The sequence below is a fragment of the Remersonia thermophila genome, chromosome 1 (genome assembly GCF_042764415.1).
Source record: "Remersonia thermophila strain ATCC 22073 chromosome 1, whole genome shotgun sequence".
Lineage (NCBI taxonomy): Eukaryota > Fungi > Ascomycota > Sordariomycetes > Sordariales > Chaetomiaceae > Remersonia > Remersonia thermophila.
The window spans coordinates 2,039,496-2,061,838 of NC_092217.1; the positions used below are offsets into that span (position 1 = coordinate 2,039,496).

The window sequence follows — 22,343 nt, forward strand, 5'->3', positions numbered from 1 at the left end:
GTGAAACTGAGTAGATCTGTGCTAGACACGTCCCCAGAAGGCGCCTTGAGCCCGGTAGCGTCCCGCTGTCTCAGAGCGCAAGGTGACACAGCAGCGCTGCAGGCGGCATCGGATGCAACCACGGCCCCACTGCGTGCCGCCGACAGCACCACTGGCTCACTGACAAGTGGTGCGGCCACAGCGGAGGGCGAGCCAATGACAGGCGCCCCAGCCGCCGGGGGGCCGCACGCCCACCAGGAGCCCAGCCTCGGGGCACCTACACCACCTTCTCCGCCAGTTGAGCATCAAAGCAAGAAGGCTGAAGGCAAGGCCCATCGCGAGAGTCCTGGCCTGGACCATCACGCCGAGGAGGCTCCCGAGCCGCTCACATCCCCCGCTGCCGCCGCCGATGTGTCCCCTCCGCCCTCAGCCCAGCCCGACACCGCGGCCCAAGCAACCACGAGTGAGACCGCTTCTCGGGCACATCCTGATCTCACCGCGGACCGTGATCCCGACGCTGCCGACAGCCGCCCCGCCGTGTCGTCGCCTGTCCTGCAGGATCTCGCTTCGCCTTCTAGCCCGGAACACCTCCAGCGCTCCGACCCAGGACCATCCGGGGACATGCTGTTGGTTGAGGAGCGATCTCACCATAGCCTCCTCCACAAGACAAAGACGAGGAAGAAGTCCAAGACAACCGACGCCGATCCATGGCCCCTCGGGTCCCTGGAGAAACGGCCGCTCCCCGACGTCTCTTCCTTGGGGGATCGTTCCGTCTTGTCCCCGCGCAACCTCCAGCTGCTGACCCGAGAGGACGATGATGACCCTTATCCCTCCCCCAGCCGCCGTGCTGAGCGCATGATCAAGCAGCTCAGCACCGTTGAAGAGGAGACGGAGCCGTCCGATTGCACTGAGAGCGACGGGCGCTCGCCTTTGTCGGCCCATGATGCCAAGCCTCAGCAGCAGAACCAAGAGCAGGACCCTGAGCCGCTGGACGATGACGACCAGCGGACCGAAGTGGCCAGTACCGAGGACCGTCCGTTATCGCCATCGTCGTCATTGTCGTCGCAGCCCTTGACCTCTCCTCGCGGTGTTAGCTCTCTTGCCGCGGTTGGTCTTGGTGCAGCCACCAGCAGGATCGGTCTCAGAGCTGCCGTCACCGCCGTCCAGGCCGCTTACTCGCTCAAGAAGGCGACTGGTAGGAAGAAGGAGAAGAAGTTGCGCAGGACGGCCTCGTCAGCCTTGGGCGAGCCGTGGCCAAGTAGCGAGCCGGACGGCGTTGAGGAGCGCGCCGAGGCTAGCGTTGGCGATGTGCCTGAGGAGAGCCACGACAAGGCTGTGGTCGGCGAGAAGGATGCGCAGCCATCCAGCAGGCAGGTTGTCGAGCCGCCCTCCAATGCGACCATCGCGGAACTCACCCAGGAGCCTCAGACAATTCCCCGGGTTGTTGTCGCCGGAGCTCAAGAATCTACCGCAGACGCAGCCCCAGCCAAGACGTTGAAGAAGAGCAAAAGGAGGGCGAGGAAAGCGGCCAGAGAAGAGCAGGCCGAGACCGAGTCCCAGGTTTCTTCTGTTGAGGCGCCTGTCCCTGCGGTCACAGAGGTATCATCAGTTCCGGCGGCCGAGGACGCGCCAGCTCCTGCGATCGAAGAGCCTGCGCCGGTCGAGGAACCAGCGCCGCCCGTGATGCCCGCCTCTGCAGCGGAACCAGTGCGTGACGTGACGGCCCCAGAGCCTGGCGTTCCGCTACCGACAGAAAAACCCGCCCTGGCTGGAGAGGTTTCCTCCCCGGAATCCGCCCAAGAGCCCGAATCAGGCGCGGAGCCTCTCCCGGAACCTGGCCAAATCGTGGCCGCGGAGACATCCATGCGGCCGGTGGACGACATCTCCAAGCCCAGAGAAGCTCCGCTGCAAACCGACTCTGTGCAACAAGACGCGTCGGCTGAGGAGACACACGAGGCTCCTGTCATGGAGAAGGAGAGCGAAAAGAACAAGAACGGCGCGGTTGCTGCAGAACCGGAAGCCGAATCCGAGGCTCTGAACGAAACAACGCCTGCCGAGCCGGCTGCTGCTGCAACCGAAGAAATGTCGTCCCCTGCCAGCCCTCTAGATTCAGACATGACGCCTGTCGTCGAGGCTGTTCCGTCAGTGGCCGTTCCGGACCCTGTCGACCTGGCAGAGAAGGCGAGAGAGGAGTTTCAAGATCCGCCAACCTCCGAGGGCCCCAAGGCTGTTGAGCCCGAGCCTGGGGTTGAACCTGCTCCTGCAGGAGTCACTCTGCCGGCTTCTGAAGAGCAGCCGGCCCCTCCCACCGATGCCGAAACCGTCTCCGCCGCAGACGTGGCTGAAGAACCAAGCAGCCGTGACACGGGGGTGCAGCTGGGCGATCCTATCCCAGACGTCCCCAGCGCGCCCATTCCCGACGTCCCAAGCGCGCCTGTTCCCGACGTGCTGTCCGAGCCCGTTCCCGAAGTCACCGTGGCCGAAGCCATCATCGCGGAGGAACCTAGCGTGCCCGTGGAGGAAACCATTCTCGCTCCCGTGCAAGAATCCAGCGTTACCGTCCAAGAGGAGAAAGAAACCATCCCCACGCCCGTTACTCAGGAGGCAACGCGCTCGGCTCCCGATGAAACCTCGCAGCTCGCAGCTTCTGCGGTTGCGCCTGCTGAACCGGAGCCTGCCACGCCCGCTGCTGAGGAGCCCGCTCCAGCGGTCGAACCGTCACCCCCGGAGGAGGAGCCTGCATCCAACCCTGAGGAACCGGTTCTTGCGGAGGAGCCTGCCGTTGAGTCCACCACCACGCCACCGGAAGCCACCATCGAAGATGCTCCGGCAGCACTTGAGATCATGCCTAAAACGCAGCCCGAGCAGGCTACCGAACCTTCGGCCAAGAAAGGGAAGAAGGGCGGGAAAGCGGATTCGGTAGAAGAGTCGTCTGGGGCCGACCCTGATGCTCCTGCTCCCGTGGAAGCGATCGCTCAAGAACCGGTTCCGGATGCGGACGAGCCGGCGCCCGTTCCCATCTCGGACAAGGCTGTGCCCGCTCCTGAGGCGCCGGTCCTCGACGATGCGCGAGTCGCCCAGGAGCCAGGAGCAGATGTCCCACCGTCATCAGAAGCGCCGTCTGCTGCACAAGCGCCCTCGGAACACTCACTCGCCGAGCCATCTCCAGGGTCGCTTCCGGACCCCCCAGTCGACGATGATGGTAGCTCTGCAGTCAAGAAAAAGAAGGGTAAGAAGGCGTCCGTGTCGGAGCCGACCCCTGAAATCCTTACCTTCGTCGCTGAAGAAGTCCCCTCGGCGGGACCCATTCCTCAGACGGCAGCCCCCGAAAACGAAAATCCTCCGGCCGACGCCGCCGCTCAAGGCCTTCTCGCAGTCTCAAATGAATCTCCCTTGGCCGAGCCTGACACTCCAGTCCCCGACGAGGCCGGCGCTGCCGGGCTTCAGCAAACAGAAGACGTGGCGGTCGAGCCGGCTCGGTGTGTTTCGGAGCCGTCCCCGTCAGAGGCTCAGCCCCACGGATCAGCACCCACCGCTGAAGAGAAGCCTCTTGCCGCACAGGAAGCGGTTCAACCCGTGAAGAACACTCAGGCAGACCCCAGCCAAGTCCCAGAACAGGCGTCTGCCGAGTCAGAACCGGTGAGTCTTGTCTTGTCCCGTTGACGATGCTTATTGTCTGATGCTGATGGATCGACAACAGCCGGCCGTTACGGTGACCATCGCGGCCGAAGAGCCGAGCCTCGTGATGGCTGGCATCGCTGAGCACCAAGAACCCGAGGCGTCACCGGACCAGGGGGCCCCTCAGGCTGTCGATGTTCCCGCCGTTGATGCCCAGCCTGCTGTCCTGGAAGCTGTTCAGACCGTTGTGGGTGGCGGGGAGCCTCGGCCAGCCGCTGCTGCCGAGGACCATCAGCCGCCGTCCAGCTCTGTCGACGTCCAAGAAACCACGACCGTCGCTATCGATGCCACTTCGGCCGAAACGACCGAGGTTGTTCAGCTCGGCACACCCACGACCTCAACCCTGGATGAAACCACTTCTGTTGTCACCGAAGTCGTCGTCGCCCCTCCCATCCAAGAGGTCGTCCCGTTGGACCCCGCTCCGGAACCTGTTGAGCGAACAATCGCGGAGAGCGCCGAGGTCCCAACTCCCGAGACGAGGGAAGCTCCTGTGCCGGTCGAGGCCCAGCCCGCGCCTGAGGTGCCCTCCGCCACGGAGGAGGCGGACGTGGCTGCTCCAGAGCCCGTTCCCCCATCCATCATGGAACCCGCAGTTTGTTCCCAAGCCGCCGAGGAGCGTGCCGAGCCGTCATTTCCATCCGTTACGGATGAGCCCGCTGCTGCGGCCATTGGCGAATCCAGCCCGGACGCACCGGACAACTCCCGCGCTCTTCCGGCACCGTCTCAAGACGATCAAAACACTCCGGCGACTTGGGAAACAACCGCTCATGCGATCGAAGATGAGGCCGCCTACGCAAACGCCTCGGACGGGACGGTCAAGGAGGAGGAGGAGGAGGAGGAGGAGGAGGAGGAGGAGGAGGAGGAGGCCGAGCCTGTGAACAAGACGGCCGAGGCCGCAGATGAGATGGCTGCTTCGACCCTGGCAGAGCCTAAGCCAGGCAGCCAAACGGCCTTGGCCGAGACAGCGAGCGTTCCTGCTGACAACGATGCGCCTCCGGTCCCGCGGCTGGTGAGGAGAACGACATCGAGCGTCGGGTTTGGCCTGATACACAACCCGCCGGAGCCGTACCCGGAGGACGCGCCGTCGCCCAAGCTCTTGTCGCCCATGGAGACGCAGGAGTCCCTCACTGAGGCGATCGAGGAGATGACGAGGCAGCTCGGCCACGTAGAAGCGGCAAGCCCGAGCAAGGTGGCCAGCCTCGGCGAGCAGACGATCTTGAGCAGCGACAAGGTGACGCACGAGGCGCCTGTCGGTGAGGAGAACAGGGAGAACTGGGAGGATGCGGAGACTACGGGCGTTGAGACGCTGGTGCAGGAGCTACAAAGAAAGGAGAGCGAGATTCACGAGCTGGGGGGCCCTGGGGGCGTTTCGTTGAAGGAGCATGACATGGAGCCGGATCTTGGCGTCGAGGACGACAGGGTCGCTGTCGCCGAGACGGTCACGGAGGGCGGGGCGAGACTGGTGGAGGCGGAGAAGGGGGAAGATGCTCAGCCGGAGAGGGAGGCGGCCCACGTGGAGGTGGAACAACAAGACGAAGCAGCGGCTGAGGAGAGGGGCCCGGAGCAAGAGGCGCCGGTTCACCAACAGGAGGCTCACGAAAACCAGGGCTCGTCAGCAGCATCCTCGTCGTCGTCGTCGTCGTCGTCGACTCGCAGCATCGGTGGAGGAGCCCCGCTGGGGCGCATGGATTCTGAGACCATTCCCAGGTCGCTCCGGGAGCCGTGGACGGCCAAGAAAGACACAAGCGGGGAGGAAACGAAGGAGAGGCGGGAAGCCCGATCGCCATCGCCGAAGCCTGTGCAGCGGGCGTTTTCGTTCCCGGAAGACATTGCGGACGAGGACGTGTTCGAGACGCGGGACGCCACCGTGGAAAAAAGCAAGGACGATGCCAGGGAGGGCGAGGAGCTGCCGGTGGCTGACCCGGACGCGCCGGTGAGGCTGCCGCCGCTGTCGGTGGCTAGGTTTTCCCAGTTCCTGCGGTCGCATACCAGCCTGGCCCCGGTGCCGGAGGAGCTTGGGGAGGACGAGGAGGACGAGGAGAACGAGGAGCCACAGCACCCTACACGCCAGCAACAGCAGCAGCAGCAGCAGCAGCAAGAACAAGATCGAGACAGCGGGTTCGCATCGGGATCGCCCACGACCAAGGCGGCGATGCTGCTGGCAAGAACGCCCACGGAAACGCCCGAGCCGTTTCGCGACAGCGGGGTGCATCTCCGCGAGTCGCTGGAGAACGAGCGGCCCCGGGCGCTCACACCTCGAGACCAAACCATCTCGCCCATGCCGCCGCTGACGTCGCCGTCGCCGCCGATCCTGAGCGCGCACCGGGCCCTGGTTCGGGAACGAACGGTGTTCCACCGGGGCGCGGTGGTTGGACGCGAGTCTCCCCGATTCCAAGAACCCTCACCGCCGGGGCCGACGCCCGAACCAGAAAAGCAGGAGGCGAGGCTGCAGCAGCAACTGCAGCACGTCATGGCCAAGAAGCGCACCGGCGGCCCTGTGGCCCCAGCGTCGTTTGGGTGCCGCGCAGCCGAGCACAGCAGCCCGCCGGGGGCCGGGGTCATCGCAGCCAATACCAGCGTGGCCCGGCTCCGCCCGCCGGACCTCGTCGTGGGGCCCCTGCTGGCGATGCGGCCTGACAGCCCAGGCTCCCCGCTTTTCGGACGGTCAGGCACGCCGGCAGCCCCCGTCGCCGCTGGCAGCGGCCTTGGCGGTGGCGCCGTCAGCAGCAACGGCACCGTCACGCCTCCCCTGCCCCAGCCGGCCCCCCCGCTCCGGCGAATGAACAAGCGCGTGAGCGGGGACCTGAGGTCCGTGTCTCTGAGCCACAGCCAACGAGACCTGGCCGCCAAGGCGAGGGAGCTCGAAAGGGCAGGAAACGGAACCCGAGCCTTCTCGGCCCCAGCCACCGCCGGGGGCCCAGGCGGGGGCCCAGGCATGGAAACGGTAGCCGTGGCAGCCAGCGTTGCACGAGATGCCGTTGCAACGGGAGCGGGTCCGTTGGGCGCTGCCGCGTCTTCCTCGTCGTCGTCCTCGCCCTCCTCTTCCTCCGCCTCCTCCTTGTCCTCACCGCCCAATGCACCACCGCCGCCACCACCACCACCACCACCACCACCGGCAACAGCAGCACCAGCAGCACCAAATCTCGCATCTGCTGCAACCCAACAAGCACAAGCACCCGCACAAGCACCACCCGCACAAGCACCCACGCAACCCATCCTCCCCCCCCCGACGCCCGTCGCTAATGAAGGCCGCGTCCGTGCCAGCGCCAAGGACATGGCCGACGTCTACGTAAGTGATTTTCCTTGATTTTTTTTTTTCTTTTCGCCTTTCTTCTTTCTCCAACAAAACCGTTTCCCTCCATCCTGCCCCTGCCCGCTCGCTTCACCACGACGGCTTCCATTGAAATCCTTGGGTGGTGTGGTCCTCGTCTGTCTGAGGTTGCATTGTCTACCCTTCCGGATGATCTCTTTCTCCACCCGTCACCCGTTCCCCCGCCCGGTATTCGATTTTCCTTCGCTACCCTTCCGTTTCATGCCCCCCTCCCCCTCGTCCGCTCCGGCTAACCTCTCTTTTTTCCCCCCTCCGTAGGATGGCTATGGCGAAGGCCGAATCGGCTCGCCGCGGTCACCCACCCGCCCACACAGCATGCGCCGCCGTCAAAGCCTGCAAGTTCTCGAGCTCGAGGCCCGCGTCGAACAGCTAATGGCCGAAAACCGCGCCCTCATCGAAGCCCGCGCCTACGCCCAACCCGAGTCCTCATCGTCGTCCGCCGCCATGTCGCACCGCAGCGTCCCCATCAGCGTCCTCGCCGAGCGCGACGCCGAGATCGACACGCTGCGCCGCATGCTCAAGGAGGCCAGCGACGTCATCGACCGCCTGAAGCAGACCAACGAAGGCCTTCGCAGCTCCACCTCGACCCTCGCCGTCAAGCACAGCGACGAGCTGCGCCGCCTCGACGCCGACCACGCCCGGGCCCTCCGCGACAAGGACGCCGAGATTGCCCGCCTGCGCCAGCAGCTCGAAGCCTCGGCCGCCGAGATCCGCGAGCTCCAGCAGCAGATCCTCGAGCAGGCCCGCGCCGGCCCGGGCGAGCACGACTTCCTCGACGCGCGCGACATCGACTACTTTGACCACCGCTGCCAGCAGCTCTTCGCCCACGTCCAGCAATGGGTCCTCCGCTTCTCCAAGTTCAGCGACATGCGCTCCTGCCGCCTCACCTCGGAGCTCAACGACGAGAGGCTGATTGACCGCCTCGACAACGCCGTCCTCGACGGCACCAACGTCGACACGTACCTCCGCGACCGCGTCCGCCGCCGCGACGTCCTCATGAGCGTCACCATGGCCATGATCTGGGAATTCGTCTTTACCCGCTACCTCTTCGGCATGGACCGCGAGCAGCGCCAGAAGCTCAAGCACCTCGAGAAGCAGCTCGCCGACGTCGGCCCGCCCCACGCCGTCCGCCAGTGGCGCGCCGTCACGCTCACCCTCCTCTCGCGCCGCCCGGCCTTCAAGCGCCAGCGCGACCAGGACACCGAGGCCGTCGTCCAGGCCATCCTCGACACCCTCTCCAAGGTGCTGCCCCCTCCCTCCCACCTCGAGGAGCAGGTCCACTCCCAGCTCCGCCGCGTGGTCCGCGAGGCCGTCGACCTGGCCATCGAGATGCGCTGCCAGCGCGCCGAGTACATGATGCTCCCGCCCTTGCAGCCCGAGTACGACGACGCCGGCGAGCTGACCGAGACCGTCTCGTTCAACGCCGCCCTCATGAACGAGGCCAGCAAGGTCTCCGACATGTCCAACGAGGCGCTCGAGGCCGCCTGCGCCACGGTCCGCGTCGTGCTCTTCCCCCTCGTCCTGCGCAAGGGCGACGACCAGGGCCGCGGCGACGACGAAATCGTCGTCACCCCGGCCCAGGTCCTGGTGGCCGGCACGGAGCGCGGGAGCCTCCGGCGCTCCCGGGGCGGCGGCAAGGAAGGCCCGGGAAGGCTCTTGACGCCCGTCTCGGACGCGGGCGGCGCCAGCCTCGAGGCCAGGAGCGTCGGCAGCGGCGAAAAGAGCCCCCACTCCAATCAGGGCAGCCTCCGCGGCGGCGAGATTAGCGACATGAGCATGGGGAGCTCCGGCGGTTACCTCTGAAGACGGGAAACGGCATGGGCTGAATAAGCAATGATGATGGCATGAGGACACGAACAAACGGACAAGGAAAAAAAAAAAAAAAGTCATGACGCGGGCATGGAAAGGAGTCTGGAAACCACTACACAGGACAGGCTGATCTCTACTCCCTCCCTTTCTCTCTCTCTCTCTCTCTCTCCATATTTTTCATCATTTCTTCTCTCTTTTCATCTTCATGACGAGACGAGCCACTTTTGTTGTCTTGGTTTTAATCTCCCCGTTTTTTTTTTTTTTTTTTATTTTCTTTTTGATTAGGGCTGGAAGCAAGGAGGAGTTTTGGGTGTTGATTGATCGTTTGCCTGTTTCTTCTTTTGTTTTTTTTTGTTTTTTTTTTTGGCCTCGATGGTGTAATCTCTTGAGGGTTGGTTTCGGGAAATCTTAGAGAAAGGAGATGCTATGATGACTTATGACCCGCAACTGCATCATCTACTACTAGACGGCACAAATACAGCGTTATGAATACCCTCTACAAACCTAACATTGTCATCTGTGGTTTGGTGACGAGTGATTTCCTTTGTCGCCTCTCTCGGACTCTCCATGCCGGTGGCGTTCCAAAAAGGTACTTTTTTTTCTTTTTTTTTCTTTTTGTGCATGAGACAACATGTGGCGGTCAACGTATCATCGGCATTCCCTTCTCTGGACTGATCTGGCCTAGTTATGTCTCATCATGGCAAACTCCCTTGGATCCCGCACACGCCGTCTCTTTCAAAAACGCCCACACACCATACGCAGATTATCCATCCTCGCCCCCCCCCCCCCCAAAAAAAAAAAAAATAAATAAATAAATAAATAATTCAGACTGACCGAGGTGACAGTAGTCGCCAGGATAGCGAAAGGTTTGCCTGTCTGGGCCGAAATCGTACGCACTTCCCTGTCTTTCAGCTCCGGCCCTTCAGCACACCCTCACTTCATGCCTCTGAAAAGCTAGCTCATGAACCATGCCACGGACCCGGCCCGGTCAGCATACCCAGGCCGGTAAACGAGTCAAAGCTCAGCTGGCCCGTCTGTGGGTCCGTGGGGAACAACGCATGCAATGCCTCCTTTTTTTTTTTTTTTTTTTGGTCAAGCCGATCCGTTAGTGAGTGTGAAACAAGCCTTCTTTGAGATAGCAAAACGCAGCCGCCCGCTGAAGAGAGAGAATAAAAGGGTGGCTGGGATGGGAGGGACTCGTTGCGCCGGGCCGCTAACCTTTAGCGCTGGACCGAGTCCCGAGACAACAAGACACAGATAGAAACTCACCCAGTCAAGCTCTTGCATCAGGCCCATCGCCCCAGCTTGCTCTTGTTGTTGATGTTGCTGGTGCTGCTGCTGTTGCTGCTGTTGCTGCCCTCCCAGCACCCCGGCACCAGCGCCAGCACCAGCACCAGCGCCAATGCCGATGCCGATGCCAACGGCAGTCCCCGGTCTTGTTGCTGCCGCCATGCCCCCGTGATGATGATGTGCCTGGCCGTCCATGCTCCCCCCGTCGCTACTATTATCAGGGCTCCCCGGTGCTGTATGGCGCGGGGGCAGACTCCAAAGCGCCTCACCGTCAGCCACTCCCGAAAACACCGCATGTTGATACAGTGGCTGCGCCGACGGTTGCGGCGTGAAGCCTAAGGGATGCTGCGGCACAAAACGTTCTTGTTCTTGTTGCTGCTGCGGTGCGCTAGTGCATAAGTGGGGAGGCTGCATCATCACTGTCGTTCCCATCTCAACGGAGGGCTGAGCGAAATGGGAGGGGATGAACTCGTTGAGCGGCGTCAGAGACGGTCGAGCGCCTGGCGAAAGGGCCGGCGGTATGGGCAGCGGGGAGATCGCATGCTCTGTTTTGATCCCAGACATCACGCCAGGCCCAGGCTGAAGAGCCGAAAGGGGCTGTTGTCGCCGCTGCCGATGCTGCTGTTGCGGTGCTCGCTGAGTCTGGCCGGGACGAGGGAGCGGCTCTGCCGTCGGTGCCGGAGGGGAGCCTTTGACGGCCTGCCTGTCGGGCACGGCTCGGCTGATGGTAGTTGGGGCGCGAACCTTGCGCAGGCCCATGTACACGCTTGTCTTGCTCGCGACCTCGGTGAGAATCTGCAGGATTTTCGTTTCTCGAGGGGCGTTGGGGTCGAGATGGAACACCCAATCGAGACACGGCCATATGCGCTCCGCCTCGCGGTGGGCGGGCCTGTAGTAAACCTCGGTGGCCAGCAACAGCGCGATCTGGTACTGCTGGTAGGCGCCGAGGTACCAGGTCCAGTCCCTGAACAGAGGGTTCGTCTCGAGGCGGATGGCAATCTCGATGATCAAGACGCCGCTGGTCACGAGGAGGCCGTTGAGCTTTTCGGGCAAGGGATTTGCCGCGTTGGCGTGGTACGGGTGCAACACCATAACGTGGAGGCGGAAGATGAGGAGCTGCATGACCAGCCTGGCGTACTTCTGGATGGGCACGCTCTCGTCGAGCAGGCGGTCGTAGCGTCCCAACATGCGCTTGCGGAAGTTCTCAACCTTGGTAAGCATGGCCGTGAGGGTCGTCTTGCGGAGCTCCAGCTTTCTGCGATCGGTCCAGATGTTGCGCATCATCTCGTTGATCTCGAAGCGCATGATGGACAGGAGGGCCGAGGTCCACGTCCCCGCCGCGTCCGGCCACACGGCAGTTTGGGGGGTGAGGTCGGCTTCTTTGCAGTTCAGGGGCATCAGGGTATCGTAATCCTCGCGACGGATGGCCGGTCTCGGGCCTTGTGCCTCGCAAGTGCGTATGTCGAGGAAGCACAGCTGGTGCCAGACCAGACGTCGGACCTGTATCTCGAGCGGACTGAGGCCGTACGCCGAGCCGTCGCGGTGTAAGCCCATGCATTCGGCCATGCGGATGGCGGCGCCGACAAGAACGGAGTGGCCTCTTGATACCTCATCCCTGCATAGGGGCAGCTGGTCACAAAGCTCGTCAGCTCTGGGGTGTCCGTGGTTCGTCCGCCGGGCGGCGTCTTCAAGGCGGATGAGCGCCAGCCCGTCCGGAGGGGTCCAGCCCTACCAAGTACATGACGAAGCCCTGGAGCGTCTCAAAGCGCGTTGTCCTCAGAAAGTTTGCCTTGCTCAGGGCTACCTCTGTGCCAAGCTTCATCTGGAGAACGAGCTGCGTCTTGTCGCAGTGGTGTTCGCGGCAGAATGCGTCATCAACGGTGACGGCGGCGCTAAACCATGCCGCAAACACAACGGTTTGGATCGAGGCGCGTGGCTCAACGTTCTGCCTCACATCGTCCCAGAAGGACGCGTACGCTCCCTCCAAGGATGGGCGGTGGACGCACCGGGCGATGGGGTGGACGGCTTCGAAGTATCGACGCATCAGCGGATGGGCCAGCGCTGAAGGCGGCAGCAGATACATGAAGGACGGCGGCTGGTCGAACTGGCCGAAGAAGAAGCCGCTGCTAGGAGGTAGATAGGATCCTCCGGGCTTGAGAAAGTCGGGGAGATCTGGGGCGTCTAGGAGGTTCTCCGAGCCGACGACCAACGAGCCGGTGTTCAGGTGTGCTTGGGTTTCGGCAAGGCCGGCTTGGATCTGTGCGCGGTGCATGTTAGCTGCCCAGAACCAACTCGTCAGGGGTGACGGTATCGAGAAAGCACCTCCTCGGAGATGCGCGGCCTGTTGAGCCCTCCGATGCGCTCGGTGATTCGCATCTTGCCGATGCGGATCCCCAGGTCGATGAGGTCATCCGTGCCGTTGCCGTCCGAACCGTTGTCGTAGGTAAGATCGAGAGCAACCAAGGGTGTCATCTGGAGCTCTTGGTCCTCGCCTTCCGGGTCATCGGCCATGAAGCGGCGCGACTGGTTGTTGGAAGGGTCGCCATCAGGGCTGCGGTTGCGGTTGCGGTTGCGGTTGGCTCGGGCGCCCTTGGCCACATCCCGCTCCAGCTGACGCTCGAGCGACCCGACCTTCTCTTTGATCTCGGTCAGGCGCTGCTGGCTGGCCTCGTCGAGGTTGGGGCCGAGGTAGACGCAGTCTCGCTGAAACCGCTTGCAGTTGTGACACGGCTGCTTCTTCTCGCACTTGAGCTTGCGGCGTCGACACTCCAGACAGGACGTGATCATGCGCATCCTGCGGCGAATGGGCTTCTGGGCGACGGGCGTGGGAGCCTCGTCGGCTGGAGGGCCCGGCCCCAAGGAACGTTGGCGATGGTGGTCGCAGCGGTTGTTCTGCGTTCTGCCGCGGTCATCGCTAGGCCCCCCCGCATCGGCGCCAGATAGTGCGCCAGACGGTGCGCCGGCCGGCTGGTGCGAAGTCGGTCTCGGTGGCCCCTGGTCTCCTAACGAGGCTGCGTCCGCGGGCGCCTCCGCGGGACTTGAATAAGGCGGCATGGTAGCCAAGCTGAGTGCTGTGCCTATGGTGTAGGGAGACAGGTCCCCGTGGAGCGGATGGCCTAGGGCTGTCAGAGGCGGCCAGCAACTGGGGGCCGACATATCAGGGCGTCTGAAATGGTTTGCGGCCATGGCTGGGAAGGCGAGATGAAAACCGCACAGGGTGGTCCGTCGTGTGCCGCTGGTGAAACGTGAACCAGGAGTGTCACGCAAGGCCGGGAGCCCGTGTGAGCGCAAGAAGCGTGTTTATAAAACCGAAGCGTACTTCCTCGCTTCGGTCTGTCCTCGGGGACCTTGGGCTTGGAGGATTGAAGCGTCGTCGGGCGCAGGGTTCCGGCCACCCGGCGAGGCCAGGCCGGCGATGGAGGCGGCAGACATGTCTATCGGATGCAAGCCAAGACGTCGGTGCAGCAGACGGGCCTGCTGCGTCCAGTCTGTTTCCTCTTTGCTGTGGCATCCCCTTCGGCGTCCCTTGTCGAGCTCGAGCCGGAATCTCTTGATGCCGCGGGTTTTCTGTGGCCCATCCTTTGCCATCCGGACGTTGGCTTCTCACCCCGGCATGCACACCACTTCTTCCGTGTACAGGCCTGCGTTGGGGACCAGCTGGGTGAACCGACCTGGAAGGCAGGCTAGGTATCCGGATCCGACCTGAGCTTGTGTAGCTTTCTTGTTTGCTCTCTTCAACCTCGGGAAAACCGAAACATCAAGAACTTGGACCGTCCACCTTGGGTTTCGCTTTCCGAGTCCACGACTGCCTGCCTTCTCAATCACCTGAGCTTCTTTCCTCTTCTGTCTTCCATTGTTCTCCCTCGTGCTCCTTGTCCTCGTGCTTTCCAAGTTTGACATGGTTGCTGCCTGTCATATATCGAATCCCGGGGGAAGTCATGATGCATCCGCTGCCCCGCCCCCCCGGGCACAATCTTCCAGGGCGAGATGAGGTGGCTCTGGCCCCCCAGGCCTCCAGGACCTGGATCAACCCGGAACCATTAGCCTCGTGCATTCCCGATCCGCTTCCGCCGAGCTTCCAGGTTCTTCCGTCAGTCGGGCGTGCTGCATGGACTGCGGTGCTACCCCCGGACCCCCTTTCCTGAACCATGGGCCATCGACCATTTGTCTTCCTTCGTTTCATCGCTCCGAATGCCAGCCTCCTGTGGGCGCATGAGGTAACCGTTATACTGCAACGTTACCATTCATGGCTGGCACCCCTGGCATCCAACCTCGTCTATGCAGCAGCATCGCCGTCACCTTTTTCCTGCTTTCCCTCCCCTTGAGCTGGGTGCTGCAGGTTCCCTTCGGCCCGAGCTGACAGGGTCGCCGAGAAGGGCTGGTGCAAAACAGCCTTCCTTCATGAGAAACCTTTCCTGTGTAGGTCCATGGACCTGGGCACCTGGGCTGCTTTGGCGGTCATGGAACTTCCACCCGTGCCTTCTCGACAGCGCATGCCCAGCACATGCGGGCTCTCGGCGCATCGCTTGTGAGACGTGGAGGGCCAAACGGGCAGCCGCCGTCAATGCAGAAGAAGCCCGGGCCGCGTCTCGTATAACTCCCGTCCCCTCAAACGTCCTGTATGGATGGATACCTGCTGCGCGGGGGCCGGTCCCGTCATGGCGTCAATGACAGAACCAACCAGCCATAGGCTGCTCTGGCCCGTACCCAGGCTATTTTCTTCGGCTGCACGCACATGCCAAAAAGCAGAGTACCTTGGGTGGCGGACAGGTTGCCTCGCTATAGCCTTCATCTATGTATGTACCTACCTATGTATTATTATAGGTAGCATGAATGTAAAGCACGCTGTCAGATTGGGCGTGCGTTTGTTAAGGTTTAGCGGCGTCGATCACCCGGTCCCTAGCGGCTTGGCTTTTTCTTGGGGGGGTCCGTACCGATCCACCCTGGCTCGCCAAAGCTTGGCTCTGTCGGCAGGCCCGCTGCCCCTGTCCCCAGGTCTGCAATGTCGGGTCTGGGCTGTTGTGCCTGGCTGGCGGGTGGGGTGCGGAAGGGTCATGACAACCACCGTCTGCATGGGACGCTGCCAGTCGCCATCTACCCCCCAAGACAAAGGCGAATTCGGTCAATCTCAGGTCCGCTCCTCCAAGCCAAGCCGCGGAGGCAGCCTGCCGTTCCAAAAGCAACCCAAGGCCAGGTGCAACACGGGCTGCCATGAGGTGGCGGCGAGCCGGAGAGACCCCGGGCCGATGCAGCAGCACCAACAGACGCACAAGACAGGGCCGCCTCATCCTGTGGTGTATCATGTCAAACACGGTGCCCGTTCTGTGTAAGTACCCAAGGTGGCCTGAGGTACTATACTGTAGCGGTCATGGGCTGCGCGCCTCCCGCCAGGACGACGGGACCTGGGCCTGCTCGGACAGGTGTCTCATCTTGACCGGCTGATACGACAGGTGCTTTACAGAAGGAACCTTGCCCGGGGTATATGCGCCATATCCCCCTAGAAACCTATCCCCCCTTTTATTCTTTTCTTTTTTTCCCCTTTCTTTTCTTTTCTTTTCTTCTCTTTTTTTTCTTTTCTTTTCTTTTCTTCTCCGTGTACCAGACCTACCAGCTCTGCTGTGGGACTTGGCATCCCGCCCGTGTGACGGAGCAAGAATTGACCTACGTCGGTGGCAGGTCAAGAGCCAGAGCAAGAGCAAGAAGAAGCAGGCGACTGGGAGACCCTAGGCAAAGAGGGCGAAGCGGTTTGCGTGTAGGGTCGTCATGGGCGGTACCTAATCTGAGAACTGCCGGGCGGCATCGGATTGAACAAAAAGAAACCTAGTCGTTTCGGTAAGGTACTGCAGCATCGGATGGGAAGGAGGCCTGTTGGGGGGGAATACGATGAAACAGTGCGTCCATGGCCCGGTCACTTCTACACGTGTGCCTCTCTCTCTCTCTCTCTCTCTCTCTCTCTATGCACCGCAAACATCTCATCATTCTCTTCCTCGCTTCACCTTCCCCTGTACTCCCCTCCCCCAGCCCGTCACCTTCTGGGAATATCGATCCCGTGGGCCTTGGCAATCATGATCAACCTCCTCCGCCACTCCCGCAGAAGCAGCCGGCATTTCCAGGCCACCTCCAGCCCGTGGCGGCGCTCGACAATCATCAGAAACCACAGCAACCGTTTCGTCCTCCCGGGCCTCCCCTCCTTCAGGTCCCGCGCGACGAGGTGGTACAGGTTCCGCAGCAAAAAGTCGGGAACCTGCCCCCGGACGGCGTGCAAGAAGGCAAAGGCCCGGGACATGTGGCGCAGCGCCGCGCGGTCCGACAGGTGCGGGGCCTCCATGAAGGCCCGCGCCGCCTTCTCGACGACCGCGGCCCGCCGCTCGCCGAACGCGCCCTGGTTCTGGCGGCGCAGCACCAGCGATCGCATCGCGGCGCGCGAGGACGGCGGGGCCGGCGAGGCCGGGCCCGCGTCCTTGAGGCTTTTCCACAGGCGCTCGACCTTGGGAATTTCCTCGATCTTGCCAATGTCGAGAACGCGCCATATCTCCGAGGCGGGGATCTCGGGATCGCACACGATGGCCTCGGCGTACTTGTCGAACACGCCGGGGAACCACTGCGGCTGGCCGTCCGCTTTGATGCTGGCCCACAAGTCACGCAGGCGGATGGCCATGCGGTGGTCGTCCGAGGTGACGGCGAGCTCTTCGAGCATGCGCACGGGAAGCGTGGCCGTCGCGGCGTCGAATTGCAGCGACTCGAGCGCGGCATCGGTCCGCCCCAGCCGCGCCAGCAGCTTCCACGCGCTGCGGTAGAGGCCGTTCCTGGCCGTGCCGTGGCCGTGGGCAAAGATGGCCAAGAACAGCGATGCCAGGGCGGCCTCGTCGCGGCCCGCGAGGTGCTGCCTGTAAGAATGGTAGACCTGCTGAGGAGATTTGAGGTAGTTGCGGCTCGCCCACTGGGTGAGAAGCAGCGAGGATATCTCAACGGCGGATAGAGGCTGCGGGTTCAGAGACGGGTCCGAGAGGGATGCGGCGGCCTCGAACAGAACGTCTTGGTTGACATGGGGCTGCTGCGCAAGTACCTGCAGCCAGCTGAAGCGCAGGACATGCCTGCCCGTTGCGCAGGCGGCGGCTTCGCTGCGGGCGAGGTCCTGCGCCGCCTGCAAAAGTGCTTTCGTCTCGTCCGGGGTGCCGCAGGTAAGCGCTGCCGATATGGCCCTGGCCTGTCGCAGACAGGAAGGCAGCGCCTCTGGTTCGTCCAGGCCGCCATGGAGCACGATGTCAAGAAGGTTCCCGGTTTCCTGAGCTTTTATAACAACCTGTGCGCATCTCCATTCCGAAAAGAAGCGGCCGAGGACCGCCACGATGCTGTCAGCCACCTGCGACCGGTGCGCAACTGGCATGGCTTCCATGACGCCGACGAACAGGTCGCACAGCTCATCGTCGCCAGGAAGCCTTGCCATGTGAGAGAGGATGGCACCCCAGAACGGCGCCTCCATCAACGTGGCCGAGAGCACCCTAGAGTCCGCGAGGCCGCTCAGGACGGTCCTGCAAAGGGACAGAGAGAGCTCGCGGTCCGCAGGCGACCCGCGTAGCCTTGACTCTAGCGTTTTGAAAATTTCCTGGATCAACTCGGCAAGCTCATTCGGAAGTATCTCGCCGAGAGCGATGCCTTGTCGAAGCGTGGGCAGCAAGTCGCGGGCGTGGGATATCAAGGCTGCGTCGTCGCCGTGCGCGGCCGCCCACCGAAAGCGGTCTGTCGCATCTGTAAAAGGCGCGGACGGCGGCGCGGACCGGGGCGGGATTCTCGTCTCGGGCTGCGCGGGAGCTGTCGGGGAGTCGGGCTGTCGCAGCCATCGGGGCAGCAGAGGAAGCAGAGGGCCTTGGGTCGTGGCGTCGTGTGGTTCGCGGCTCGCCCGGAACGTCGACGGTGGCGAAGGCGGCGTCCACGTCCACTTTGTCAGGTCGAGAGGCACCAAGAAGGCCCAGGCTGGCGGCGTCGGGGGGCAATGCCAGGTGCTAGCGTCGCCGACGCGCCTCCGGCCAAGGCGGCGCTGGCTCTCGAGCGGCCCGGGGACGTTGCTCGCCTTCCTGTTCCAGGTGCGCGAGACGCGGCAGTATCGGTCAAAGGCGCTGGCGAGGAGGCCGTCGGTGATCCACAGGGCATCTTTTGGCTGGACAAGGTGGTGTTGGAGGAGTGCCCGGCGACACTGCGAGACGGGGGGCGTCATGGCCGTCGCGCGAGGGGAGGAAGCGCCGCAGAGCTGTGCTTTTCGGGGGGGTGGCCAACTCCATCCAGAAAGGGGCAGGATTCGCTGAATGGAGCGGCAGGGCGGCGTTGTCACTTGGAGGGGGCGGGGTTCCCAGCCCCGATCGGCGTGGTGGCGTTGGGCGGCTGTTGCTGGTGATGCGAGGGCCAAAGGTTTTCGCGCAGTTCCAATCGCTGGATGTGAGGTGTTGTGTCGCGGTGGAGCTTCCAGGTTGTCGAAGCTTGCCGTGCTTGGCGCTCCCCCCTCCCCGCCCCCACCAACGTGTGGCTGGTGCGAGGGTCAGCCTCTGCCGGCAAGGGTTGGGGTTGGGGGAGGGCCTGGTGGACGGGAATCGGGGCCCTTGCAGATGTGGCGCGTGTAGAGAGCCCCACCTGTCACCGGCTGCTCGGCTGCCCCGCGGCGACTCGACGGGAAACTGGTGTGAAAGTTGGCGGGGACCGGGACTAGCCAAGGACCATCACACATCAGAACCTTGACGTCTCAGGTGTCAAGAGTTCTCAATTGCCATCAACCATGGACGCCGAGTTTCCCCCTCTCCAAAACGACCTCATCCTGAGGGCGGCATGGGGTGAGTGGGCTTGCTTGCCGGCTTCCTTTTCCGGCGTCGAGATGCTCTTCTCCCTCCTTGCCCTCGGCCTCATCTCGATCGCCGACGACCAACCCTCTGGCTGACGCGCAAGTCCACAGGTCAACAAGTCGAACGGCCACCCATCTGGGTGATGCGGCAGGGTGAGCAGCCCACGCCCCACGTCGTGCCACCCACCCTCCCAACCCGGCACCCTGTGAAGCTTCAAGCGCTGACTCTGCCTGCCTCGGCGTAGCTGGTCGCTACCTCCCCGAGTATCACGAGGCCAAGGGAGGCCGCGATTTCTTCGAGTGCTGCCGAGACCCCGAGGTCGCCTCCACCCTCACGCTGCAGCCCATTGAGCGCTTCGCCGGCCTCCTCGACGCCGCCATCATCTTCTCCGACATCCTCGTCATCCCCCAGGCCATGGGCATGGTGGTCGAAATGGTGGACAAGAAGGGCCCGCACTTCCCCAACCCCCTGCGCAGCCCGGCCGACCCTCAGTACGTCGACCTCCTGCGCCGCCCCGTTGACGTCGCCAAGGAGCTCGACTACGTCTACAAGGCCATCACCCTGACCCGAAAGAAGCTGCAGGGCCGCGTGCCCTTGTTCGGCTTCTCGGGCGCCCCTTGGACGCTCTTCTGCTACATGGTCGAGGGCGGCGGCTCCAAGATGTTCAAGGAGGTCAAGACGTGGATCTACAAGTACCCCGACGAGACCAAGGCGTTGCTCCAAAAGATCTCGGAGCTCTGCGTCGAGTATCTCGCCCTGCAGGTCAAGGCCGGAGCCCAGGTGAGCCTCCCTTTGGCCGCGTCGTTGGAGGAAGGGTCGCTGACGATGTCCGGGGCAGCTGATCCAAGTGTTTGACTCGTGGGCCGGCGAGCTCTCGCCCGCGTCGTTCAAGCGCTTCTCGCAGCCGTACCTGACGTACATTGCCAAGCATCTGCCTCTGAGGCTCAAGGAGCTGGGCCTGGAGCCCGTCCCCATGGTCGTGTTCCCCAAGGGGGCGTGGTACGCCCTCGATGCGGCGTGCGACATGGGCTACAACATTGTCGGCCTTGACTGGCTTCACGACCCCGCCGAGGCCGTCAAGACCGTTGGCGATCGCCCCATTGTCCTCCAAGGCAACGCCGATCCCGGCGTCCTCTACGGATCTCACGCTTCCATCTCCGAGGTGGTGGCGGAGATGGTGAAGGGGTTCGGCTGGGCCAGCCGAAAGAAGGGATGGATTGTGAACCTCGGGCACGGTTCGTCGTCTCTGCCTTCTCTGGGGTTGTCCACAGCTGAAAGCTAACAAATTTTTTCTTCTCTAGGCATTACCCCGTTTGTCAACCCGGATGACCTGAAGTTCTTCTTTGAGGAGATCCACCGCCAGACCAAGGATGCTCAGTAGCGAGAGGATGGTCGGTCTGCACGTAGAGTACTGGCATGATACCACATGTACTTGGGAACCATACAAAAGGGATTCAAAATCAACCTTGTTCGCGGCAAAAAAAAAAAAAAAAAAAAAAAAAAAAAAAAAAAAAAAGCATCGGGCCCCTCAATGTGGAGCGAGCGGTCGAGCGCTGATCTTGCGAGCAGCCGACCGACGGGCGTGACGTGCATGCATGTGACATCAACCAACAACAGTTGATCCGTAACGACCTGCTGGTGGTATATGTTTTTTTCGTCATGACTTCATTGCTATCCGATTCCCGAATTACCGAGCCCATGTTCCCTATCCTCAACCCGAAATCTAAACCCACATTCCCGCGCACATAGCCCGCAAACAACCAAAAAGCCCCTTGGGTATCCCAGTCAGGCATCCCCAAACGCAATGCCTGGACGTCGTGGACATGAAGAAGGTGAAGGAGAAGCATAGCGAGAAAAAGAAAAAAAAGCCAAGCAACGCCAACGCCAACTCACTCAAACCCAAGCCGGACAACACTCGCTCTCTCATCCCAATCCACCCTTTCCTCGGTTCCCCCGGCTGGTTCGTTCCGTTTGTCTCCCCCCGCTTTGCGCCCAGCTGTCTCTCACTTCTTCCTGAACAACAGGTTCAGCCCCTTCTCGAGCAACCCGGGGGCCTGCGCCGGTGCGTTGGCGCTGTCGGTCGTCCGCTGCTTCTGCAGCGCCTCGTCGGCGTCGGCGTCGGCGGGGGGGGAGGGCGTCTTGGTCTTGGTCAGCGTCTTGTCGTCCAGGGCGGCCCCCTTGTCGGAAGCCGTCGACAGCGTCTTGGCCAGCGCGGCGGCCTCCTCCTCGGACAGGCCGGCGGTGACGGGGCGGGCCACGTTGCCCGTGCCGCCGCGGCCGATGTGCGTTGCGTTTTGCGCCTCGCGGCGGACGACCCTGCGGCGACGACAAGGTTAGCTTGTTGCTGCTGCTGCTGCTGCTGCTTTTTGTCTATGGTGACGGTGGGGACGGTGGTTTTGCATGACGTAGGCTGGCAGGGTACGAGGAGACGGGTCAAGCTGCCGCGGGGAGGGGAGGGGGGGGGGAGGGAAATAAAAGCAAGAGGGAAACGACGTACGGCTCAACGTCCTGGCGACGGCGCTTCTCGTCGTCGTCGAGCCCCGAGGCAAAGTTGCCGGTGCCGCCGCGACCGGTGGTTACGACCGACGTCTTGAGGGTGGGCGTCTGCAGATCCGAGGGCTGGGGCTTGGGCGCCTTGGAGGCGTCGACGATGTTACCGGCGCCACCGCGGCCCGAGGACTGGAGGGTCGACATTGCGGGGTTTGATTTCTTGGTTTATGTAATAATATACTATAGTGGCTCGGGTTCAGACGTAGACGTCACCGGCTCGTGCGTGGGGTTGTTGTTGTTGTTGTTGTTATTGATAAATACCTATGTATGTGTTGGAGATGCTTTTTTGGGACGTTGAGAGCCGACAACAAGAGAGGGGAAGCTGGTTATATGCGACACAGGACATGGGCTAGGCATCTCTCTCTCTCTCTCTCTGCGTGTCTCTCTTTTTTCCCTCTCCCCAGCTTTTTCTCACCCCCAGTTCCCGGTCAGGTGGTTCCCCATCCCCAGGAAGGGGGGAGGTTGGGTTGGCCCTGGTTCCCCTTCGCACGAGGCAAAGGCGACCGCTGAAGAAAAACGGCGCGATCTCGGCCCCAGATTTCCCAATTGCCTGGCGACCGACTGAAGCCTGGGTTGGCTTGCCTGGTTGGGCGCGCTAGGTGCGGATGCAAAATTTCATTCCGATCACATGGGGGAGGTGGGACATTTTTCGTCCATCTGTCTTTCCCATTTTCCATTTCTGGCAGTTTACCCGCAGATCCCGGGTTGCTCGAACCAAGGGCTGAGTCGATGCCCGTTTTGCGTTGGTTGTTCTTTGGGTGACATCACCGAGGCTCAGGTACGGCGGTCATGACAAAGGGCAGTTCGAGAGAAAGAGAGCGAGAGAGCGAGAGAGAGAGGCCACGCGCTGTGTCACATAGGAAAACCGGGGTTGG

General features: G+C 62.5%; 5 protein-coding genes across 5 annotated transcripts; 2 read left to right on the plus strand and 3 right to left on the minus strand.

Annotated features, from left to right (window-relative positions):
* Positions 1–195: 195 nt before the first annotated feature.
* On the plus strand, positions 196–8,791 carry VTJ83DRAFT_574 (uncharacterized protein; the record flags this gene model as incomplete). Its single annotated transcript, XM_071012373.1, has 3 exons — positions 196–3,618; positions 3,680–6,946; positions 7,247–8,791. The coding sequence occupies 3 exons, from the start codon at positions 196–198 to the stop codon at positions 8,789–8,791; spliced, it is 8,235 nt and encodes a 2,744-aa protein (XP_070869927.1).
* A 1,098-nt stretch (positions 8,792–9,889) lies between these two features.
* VTJ83DRAFT_575 (uncharacterized protein) lies at positions 9,890–13,273 on the minus strand (the record flags this gene model as incomplete). Its single annotated transcript, XM_071012384.1, has 3 exons — positions 9,890–11,716; positions 11,820–12,344; positions 12,410–13,273. The coding sequence occupies 3 exons, from the start codon at positions 13,271–13,273 to the stop codon at positions 9,890–9,892; spliced, it is 3,216 nt and encodes a 1,071-aa protein (XP_070869928.1).
* A 2,839-nt stretch (positions 13,274–16,112) lies between these two features.
* Positions 16,113–18,302, minus strand: VTJ83DRAFT_576 (uncharacterized protein; the record flags this gene model as incomplete). Its single annotated transcript, XM_071012395.1, has 1 exon — positions 16,113–18,302. One exon carries the CDS (start codon positions 18,300–18,302, stop codon positions 16,113–16,115), a length of 2,190 nt encoding a protein of 729 aa, XP_070869929.1.
* Positions 18,303–18,854: 552 nt separating this feature from the next.
* VTJ83DRAFT_577 (uncharacterized protein) lies at positions 18,855–20,299 on the plus strand (the record flags this gene model as incomplete). Its single annotated transcript, XM_071012406.1, has 5 exons — positions 18,855–18,909; positions 19,029–19,070; positions 19,163–19,698; positions 19,757–20,153; positions 20,220–20,299. The coding sequence occupies 5 exons, from the start codon at positions 18,855–18,857 to the stop codon at positions 20,297–20,299; spliced, it is 1,110 nt and encodes a 369-aa protein (XP_070869930.1).
* Positions 20,300–20,921: 622 nt separating this feature from the next.
* On the minus strand, positions 20,922–21,612 carry VTJ83DRAFT_578 (uncharacterized protein; the record flags this gene model as incomplete). Its single annotated transcript, XM_071012417.1, has 2 exons — positions 20,922–21,234; positions 21,416–21,612. 2 exons carry the CDS (start codon positions 21,610–21,612, stop codon positions 20,922–20,924), a joined length of 510 nt encoding a protein of 169 aa, XP_070869931.1.
* Between the last annotated feature and the right edge of the window lie 731 nt (positions 21,613–22,343).